The sequence below is a fragment of the Macrotis lagotis genome, chromosome 1, assembly GCF_037893015.1.
Source record: "Macrotis lagotis isolate mMagLag1 chromosome 1, bilby.v1.9.chrom.fasta, whole genome shotgun sequence".
Lineage (NCBI taxonomy): Eukaryota > Metazoa > Chordata > Mammalia > Peramelemorphia > Peramelidae > Macrotis > Macrotis lagotis.
In genome coordinates this window covers 927,891,369-927,900,921 of record NC_133658.1, presented here as the reverse complement: position 1 = coordinate 927,900,921, position 9,553 = coordinate 927,891,369, and the positions used below count along the sequence as shown (strand labels likewise).

Genomic DNA, 9,553 nt, shown 5'->3' with positions numbered 1-9,553 from the left:
TGGATTTATCAAACAGCAGATTACTATAATCATTTCCTGCTATTGCGCCTAGTATATTCCACTGATCCACTACTCTATTTCTTGGCCAATACCAGACAGTTTTAATGACTGATGCATTATAATATAATTTTATATCTGGTAAGGCTAAACCACTTTCTTTGGCACTTTTTTTTTCATTGAATCCCTGGAAATTCTTGACTTTTTATTTCTGCATATGAATTTACTTACATTTTTTTCTAGCTCATTAAAGTAATTTTGTGGAGTTTTGATTGGTAGTGCACTAAACAAGTTGTTTAATTTTGGTAGAATTGTCATTTTTTACTATATTAGCTTGACCTATCCATGAGCAGTTGATATTTGTCCCATTGTTTAAATCTCATTTTATTTGTGTGGGAAGTGTTTCATGACTGTTTCCAAAAAGTTTCTGAGTCTGTCTTGGCAGGTAGACTCCCCGGTCTTTTATATTGTCTGAGCTTACTTTTAATTTGCTCTATCTAGCTCTTCCTGCTGCATCTTGCTAGTCATATATAGAAATATGCAACTTTGCTAAAGTTGCTAATTATTTCTAGTAGTTTTTTAGATGACTTTTGGGAATTCTCTAGGTATACCATCATGTAGTCTGCAAAGAGTATTTCATCTCCTTTTTCCATATTCTAATTCCTTCTATTTCTTTTTCTTCTCTTATTGTTGAAGCTGACATTTCTAATACAATATTGAATAGTAGTGGTGACAATGGGCATCCTTGTTTCACCCCTGATCTTATTGGGAATACCTCTGGCCTATCCCCATTGCATATAAAGCTTGTTGAGGGTTTCAGGTAGATACTGCTCATTATTCTAAGGAACAATCCATTTATTCCTACACTCTCTACTGTTTTTAGTGGGAATGATGCTGTATTTTGTCAAAAACTTTTTCAATATATATTGATATAATCATATGATTTCTGAAAGTTTGTTATTGATATAATTAATTGTATTGACAGTTTCCCTTATAGTGAACCAACCCTGCATTCCTGGGATAAATCCTACTTGGTCCTAATCTATTATCCTACTGATAATTTGTTGTCATCATTCTGCTAAGATTTTATTTAAGGTTTTTACATCTATATTTATCAGGGAGATAGGTACTAAATTTTCTTTCCCTGTTTATCTCTTCCTGGTTTACTCATCAGCACCATATTGGTGTCATATAATAACTTAGAGTTCCATCTTCTCCTATTTTTTCCAAAGAATTTCATAGAAAATTGGAAGCAATTGTTCCTTAAATGTTTCATAGAATTCTTTTGTGAATCTATATGGCCCTGGAGATTTTTTCTTAGTTCAATAATGGTTTGTTGGATTTCTTTTTCTTGAGATAGAGTTATTTAGGTATTTAATTTCCCCTTCATTTAACCTGGGCAATTTATATTTTTCTAAATATTCATCCATATCTCTTAGATTATTAAATTTATTGGCATAGAGTTGGAAAATATAGTTCTGAATTATTACTTTAATTTCCTCCTCATCTGTGGTGAGTTCATCTTGTTGATTTATGATACTAGCAATTTGGCTTTATTCGCTCTTTTTTAAAATCAAATTCACCAGAGGTTTATCAATTTTATAGGTTTTTTCATAAAACCAACTCTTGACTTTATTTATTAGTTCAATATTTTTCTTTCTTTTGATTTAATTAATTTCTCCTTTAATTTTTGGAATTTCTAATTTGGTATTTAATTGGAAAACTTTAATTTGTTCTTTCTCTAATTTTTAATTGCATATTTAGTTTATTGTTTTCCTCTTTCTTTAATTTATTCATAGAAGCATTCAAAGATATAGTATATCCTCTGACAACCACCTTGAGTGAATACCATAGGTTTGGGCATGTTGTTTCATTATTGTGATTATCTTGGATGAAATTATTAATTCTTCTTAAAATTTTTTATTTGATCCTCTCCTTCTTTGAAATGAGGTTATTTAGTTTCCAATTAGTTTGGGGTCTACATCTCCTTGGCCTAATATTGCACCTGATTTTTATTTTATTATGATCTGAGAAAGATATATTCACTATTTCAGCCTTTCTGCAATTGATCATTAGATTTTTATGCCCTAGAACATGGTCAATTTTTGTGTAAGTGCTATGTTCTGCAGAAAAAAGTATATTCCTTACTAACCCCATTCAGTTTCCTCCATAGGTCTATCATATCTAGGTTTTCTAACAATCTTTTTACCTCCTTAACTTCTTTCTTGTCTATTTTATTATTAGATTTATCTAAATCTGAGATTGGGAGGTTGAGGTCTCCCACTATTAGAGTTTTGTTGTCTATGTCTCCCTGGAAATTCTTATCCTCCAAGGATTTGGATGCTATACCATTAAGTGCAAACATATACATTGAAATTATTTTCTTATCTATGGCACCTTATAGGAGGATAAAGTTTCCTTCCTTATCTCTTTCAAGTATATCTATTTTTGCTTCTGCTTTGTCTGAGATAAGGAATGCTACCCCGGCTTTTTCATTTCAGCAGAAACAAAATATATTTTGCCCCAACATTTTACCTTTACTCAATATGTATATTTCTGCTTTAAATGGGTTTCTTCTAAGCAGCATATTGTAGGAATCTGGTTTTTTAATCCAATCTGCTATTCACTTATGTTTTAAGGGAGAGTTCATCCTATTCATATTCAAAGTTACAATTACTAACTCTTTAGTGCCCTCCATGCTGTCTTCCCTCTGTTTAAATTTTTCCCTTTTTTTCCTGCTGTTCCCTATTCCCCAGTGGTCTGAATACCACCACCTAAAGTGTGGTTGCCCTCCTATATCCAGCACCCCCCCCATTTCTTTCCCCTTTCCTTTCACCCATTATTCCTTCCCTTCCTTCTGTTAGTTCCCCTTTACCTACCCCTCCCCTTTTCCACTTTTACTACTTGAAAGATAAGATAAGTTTCTTACCTTAACTGAGTATGTGTATATTAACGTTAAGCCAAATCTGATTCAGGTGGTCCTCAGTTCCTCCCTTATACCTCTCTATGGCAATAGGTCATTTGTACCTCTTTATGTAATGTGATTTACCCCCATTTAATCTCCTCCCTCCTCCTGTTTCCTTGCTGTCCCCTTTTTTAAGGAGGCATTGTTTTTAAATCATTCTGTCTGAGTCACAGAAAAGTTATGAGAGTCCTTCACTTCTTGCTAAGTATATTCTCTCCAATAGCGTTACGGTTCTCGAGAGTTATTAGAGTCATTCTCCCAGGTGAGGATATAGCCAGTCTCATCTTATTGGATAGCAGTTTCATTCATAAGTCATCAGTGTCCATCACTTCTAGCTAACTATATTCTCTTTAATAGAGTCACAATTCTGAAGAGTTATGAGAATCTTTCTCCCATGTGGTGATATAGCCAATTTCATGTTATTGGATAGCAATTTTTTCTTTTCTTTGCCCTTTTTCTAAACCTTTTCGTGTGCCTCTTGAGCCTCCTGTTTGATGTCCAAATTTTCTATTTAGCTCTGGTCATTCATCAGGAAATGTTGGGAGTCTCCCATTTCATTAATGCTCATATTTTCCTCTGGAAGAGAAGACTCAGCTTGGCAGATAGTAGATTTTTGGCTGCATTCCAAGCTCACTTGCTGTTCAGAAAATCTCATTCCAGACCCTTCAATCCCTTAATGTTCATGCGGCCCAGTCCTGCATAACCATTACTCTGGCTCCTTGGTATTTAAATTGTTTCTTTCTGGCTGCTTGCAGGATTTTCCCTTTTATCTGATAGTTCTGGAATTTTGCCACAACATTCCTTGATGTTTTCCGTTTAGGATCCCTTTCCAGAGGGGATCTATGTATTCTTTCAATTTCTATTTTTCCTTTGGGTCATATGATATCAGGACAGTTTTCTATCACTAAATCTTGTCATATTAAATCTAGGCTTCTTTTCTCTTCGATGTTTCCAGGAAGAGCAATAGTTCTAGTTTATCTCTTCTAGATCGACTCTTGAGGTCAGTGGTTTTGCCAATGAGGTATTTACGTTTTCTTCTATTTTGGTTTTTATCTTTTGGTTTTGTTTAACAGAATCTTGTTGTCTTATGAAATCATTAGATTCCACAGATTCCATTCTTTTTTTAGAGAAGTATTTTCTTCATTTCCCTTCTGCAACTCCTTTTCCAATGGGTTAGTTATATTTTTGTAGGAGTTTTCCATTGGCCCAAGTATAGTTTTGAAGGAATTATTTTCTTTTTGAATTTGCCCAATTCAGTTTTTATTTGTCCAATTGTATTTTCCAAGGATATGATTTCTCATTGCTAGATGTTAATTTTCTCTTGCAATATGTTGATTTTTTATTGAGTTTCTTTTTCTCCAGGTTTTCTAGTAGATTTTTTAATTCCTTCCTGATTTCTTCATGGATGTCTTTCTGGGCTGGAGACCAATTCACATCTTCCTCAGAAATTCTAGGTCTCTCTGGGTTAGGATCTGTTCCATCTAAGTACTTCTCCATGGGGTGCCCCTCAGTTCATTTTCTAGGATCTTGTGTTGGAGGCTTTCAGAGGTTTGCTTTTGCATATACTAGAGGCCTTGTTCACTTGACTTAGTAACTCCACATGGGCCAATGAGTAGGGGGCGATGGTTCCTTTCTCTGGATGGTTTCAGGACCTCAGCAGCAGTGTATTAGTTGACCTTGAAAAATGGACTGGGCCTTGGAGTAGTGAGTTAATCTCCCTTTCAACTGAGGGATTTCTGTTGCCCACACCTGAGACTGAGGAGGTGGGGGGTCATTATTGTTTGTTCTAGAAATAGTGCTCCACTAAAATTATGGAGCTCACGCCACTGGCTTTGGGTAGATGTCCAGTCATACTTTGCAACTGTGATTATGTAATGATCATCTATACTATCTCCCTTCTCTGTGTCAACTCATTCATAACATGAACACCTAGACACACTGAAATTCTCTTCTTAAATTAACTGGAACTTTTTATTCCAGCTAAATTCAGCCTTTTGTACAGGGTGAAGAAGACATTACAACATGCCTCAGGAAGTTGGAAGAGAACACATGTCAGGCAATGTTCACTTCATCCAGTCATTTTCAAAGGGTCTTTCCCTAATGAGAATGAAGCCAGTAACTGAAATCTGTGGGGAATAATTTAACTCTTCCTTAAGAAAGGTTGGAAAAAGAAACCAGTTAGCTCTCCCTTGCTAAAAAATAGGATGATGGCACTTCAGATTTGATTTTGGGGGGAAAGAGAAATGCATGAAGTCATGGAACCAGGATGGTACTGTCTTCTCTGCATGTACAACTCAATTTGAGCAGGCCGCAAGGTACTACAGGGTTCTCTGAGTTAGTTTTGAATTAACTATATATCACTTGGTCTCCTTTTGGTTAGACTAGGAATGTTTATGAACAGCAAAAGATTCCTTCTATTATAGAATAGAAATGATCTTGACCTTAGTGTCATGGTGAAAGGGCTTTAACTTGAATAGATATTTACTTTGCTGCTTAAGGTCAGAAAATACATTGACATGAAAGTTTATCTTGACACACTTTCTTGTTTTGATACAAACTTGCCTATGTTTCTGTTAACCCATTCATTCAATACTTTTATAAAAATAGTGTCAATGCAGAGTTTCAGTAAGGCCCAGCTTAAAGGGATGAATCACAATAATCAAGTAAATGAAGATAATCTATATGAGTGATTTGCTTGATAGTTGTAGCAACAGTCCCTGAATAAGCATGAGAACAAGGAAGGACATTCAGAATAGGAAAAAATGATGCAGATTGGGAATGGGACAATAAAACTTCAGTTGTTTTGAAATCTGAAAAGAAAATAATAACAATCATGATGGTTCCTCTCCATATCAAGTTACTGGTATCCATCGCATTGTTAAATGGTGAGCTAAGTCAGCGGAAAGTTAACAGGGATAAAGATAAATTCCCATATTTGTGAGAAAATGGTGAAGAAATTACTACCATATCAAGGGAAATAGGTGCTATCAGATATTAAGACCAGTTGAATAAACTAAAGTATTTACCTTGAATTGCAGAAGACATAAGGAGACAGGGTTGTCTATAAAATCCTAGAGACTGTCATCAAATTGCAAAGAAATTACATGTCTTCTGGTTCACTCCATAAGTCAAAGCTAGTAGACATGACTAAAAGTACCAGAGTGTTTTGGAGTTGTAATAAGGGAAAACAAAATATTTTCCAACTCCTGAGTCCTAATGATTAAGACTGATCTATCAGCCAACATACTCTTAATAAGGATAAATTGTAGGTCTGATGCTGTGCTAAATACTAGGGACACATAGCAAGACTAAAGATGTGGGACATTCCTCCCCGAAAGGAGATGGCAATATTTGAGAAACTGTGAGTCGCTACTAATCAGCAAAAATGGACTAAAAGTAGGGAAGCCAATACAAAGGAAAGCAGAGCACTGCATTAACAAAAGATTTGGCTTTCTGAGATACATATATGAGATCAAAATGGTATTAAGTGCATAAAAGCAGACAAAGGTGCTCACCTGCAGCAGGATAGACTGGGTGGCCCGGTGCAGAGGGGAGTGTCTGGGGAAAAGATTAGTCACATAGAGGTGCTGGTGTTGCTTGTGGTGTTGATGCAGAAGCAATATCATGTAGCCACTAGAAAAGACCATTAAGCTCACCAAGAGAGCATCCCGGAGGGAGACTACAACTCCAAAATGGACATCAGCAATATTGGTGTCTTCTAAACTAGAACAGTATCCAAAGTCAGGTAATCTTGAACTATTCCTGGAGGCCTGGAAGTTTTTTAACTTCATAAATACAATGATATTGAGTAGCAAATGGGTGATACAAGAGAGGCAAGAGATGGGCATAATGTACTTTGGAGCTCTGGCCTTCACCTCTGCCCAGCAGGAGCCTCTGGGACAGATGGTGATGGCTTGAAAACCACTCAGGAGGCAGGTGCTGCTGAGGGAAAGCCCCCGAGATACTTTGTGAATGTAGAAGAGGATTATACAGCCATTGTCATTGAAGAAATTCTTCAAGCCCAAAGCTGCCATTGCCTGAGGGAGGCCATTGGAGAGAAGCAACAAGGAGTTGAAGCAAGCCAGCTCGGCAAAAATGGTGTCTATGGGTCTCAGTCTATGTCCAGTAAGGAGCATAACGATGAAGAGACAAATTAGGAAGGCGTTCCCCAGAACCCCTACTGTAGTCTGAGAGGAGAAGACAATACCCAGTATGATGTCATTTGCCTTCATAGACTTAAGAGTTATGGTATGGATAACTTTATGTGCCTGTAAGGAAATTTATTCAGTTTACAACTTTCAAAAAGATTTTGACATCACTATAATACAGTCAATTTATCTTATAAATAGATCTGTGTTGGACCCAAAGAAATTGAAGATAATTTTCCCCCAACACCAACCCCCAAAACACATTTTGGCCACAGTTTGACCTGGTGTCTTTGACAGGAATCTCTGTCTGTGACTCAATTACATCTCTGGTTCTTGCTTACAGAGATTTCACAAGGTTCCTCAAGTCAATCCCAGATGAAGATCACTGGACCCTATCCTCACCCTTGAACCTTCCTAATATATTCTGCATTATAAGAGATCTGTCTGTCTCTAGTGCTCTGGGGAACATTCCTGGCTCAAACAACACTTCAATCATCTTACCTTTTCTCCAGTCTGTCCCAGTCTATCCTGTTGCTGCCTTTTGTCTCAGTATTACCTGTCATGAGGTTGGACACCCAAAAAAGATATCAATCAAATTCAAATTACTTTTCTCATCTATTAGACCTCCATTACTCTTCCATCTTCCAGGCATGGATAATATGATTGTATTCTATCTCAACTCATATCCTCAGAGCAGGGGCCATTAATATCATTCTGGATATTCTCTAATCAATCCTAATTTTCTTGAACAATTGGTAGACTCACTTCCCATGATCTACTCCTTTACTTCAGCTCAGCTACAAATAGAAATGCTAATGATTGAGAGATATCAACAGTCACAACAGTTCATGATCTTTAAAATTCCTTAACCATCACACAATATTGCCATTACCATCTGGTTCTCACTTTATTTTGCATCAGTATTTTGCTTTGCATTTCAGTCTTTTCAGGTGCTTCCCAGAGTGTAGGTCAGGAAACTGCCCCTGATGTCAGGAACCATGGCTCACAGGCGTCCTGGGGATGCCTCTGGGAGGCTGAAGTTCCTTCACTCTGATGCGCTGCCCATCTAACCCCATGGAGCTGAACTTTGCTTCTATTTTCAAAGTTACTTTGGTTTGGAAAATTGCCTCACTGGATCCCTCTGTGGGTTCTGTCTCTCAAAAATGTAGTTAGAGTCCTTATTTTATAAGTTTTGAGAGAGAGCACCTAAGAGATTCTCTTCACCTGTTGCCATCTTGGTTCCGCCCCAGCTTATTCACTTCTAACCAAATATACTCATAAGAGCCTTTAGAAAGAAAGTGAGATTCTTCAGCAATTGAATTATATATTTTGGATGAATTCAGCAGATTAACATTGTTCTTATTCTGCCATGGAAATGGCAATAAATTCGGATCAAAAATAGCAAAATCTTTTCTACTGACAGTAATTTAGATGCTTTTAGATAATGACAAAATGTTTCAAAGTTACTCAATTTTTACTTTTTTACCTTGAGAAATACAAACTGTTCTATTTGAGCATAAATGTAAGCAAGACCTAATAACATGATTGATCTAACTTAGGAAAACTAAACTCCAACAGCAACGTTCAAGATCTCATTTCATTTCAGTAGTTTGGATCAAAAGGGAATTCCAAGTTGTTTTTGTGTAACAATCTCTGACAAACTATTATCAATAATTAACTTCTTCTGAGGCCTTCTTCCCCTTCGGTCTCTCTCTCTCTCTCTCTCTCTCTCTCTCTCTCTCTCTCTCTCTCTCTCTCTCACATATATATATATATGTATATATATATATATATATATATACATATATATATATATATGATCTTTCTATCCTATGTATCCATCCATCTATCCATCCATCTCTCTCTGTCTTTCTGTCTGTCTGTCTGTCTGTCTATCTATCTATCTATCTTTCTATCTATCTCCAGAACAAAATTCTGCATCAAAATAGCAAAATCTAACAATGGAAATCTTCAAATATATGGGGTCCACAAGAACTCATTAATTATATAAGTTGGACAAAATGGCTGTTTATATGAGATTATTGTACTGAATTTGCTTAGAGGTTAAAAATTATAATCATATAACAAAACATAAAATGTCATTCTTATTCAGCATTAAAGAAAAAACAAATCCTTATAATTTCAACTAATCGAGTCCAAATTGAGGTAAAGTATTTTTAACATGCATTTTTGTAAAAACAAAATACAAAGACTCAATAGAGAAAATTCTGGATTTTTTTCAGTTTTGGAAATGATTTTTCTTTCATTAGTTTTTATAATAAATATTTTCTTTATTTTCCAAACTACATCCAATTGTAGTTTTTACCAATTATTTTCTTTGCGAGGCTTTGAGTTCTTCCTCCCACCCTTCCCCTTCAACTTACCCCTGACAGAAAACAATCCAATAGAGGATATACATTTATAACCAAGGTAAAGATAGATC

The 9,553-nt window shown here is 35.9% G+C and overlaps 1 protein-coding gene across 1 annotated transcript; it reads right to left on the bottom strand.

Moving 5' to 3' along the window:
- Positions 1-6,270: 6,270 nt before the first annotated feature.
- LOC141511559 (vomeronasal type-1 receptor 4-like) lies at positions 6,271-7,194 on the bottom strand. The gene has a single exon (XM_074220697.1). It carries the CDS (start codon positions 7,192-7,194, stop codon positions 6,271-6,273), a length of 924 nt encoding a protein of 307 aa, XP_074076798.1.
- Positions 7,195-9,553: the final 2,359 nt, after the last annotated feature.

Excerpts from the sequence above, each read along its gene's own strand:
- LOC141511559 (XM_074220697.1), bottom strand. The coding sequence starts at position 7,194 with ATGAAGGCAAATGACATCATACTGGGTATTGTCTTCTCCTCTCAGACT.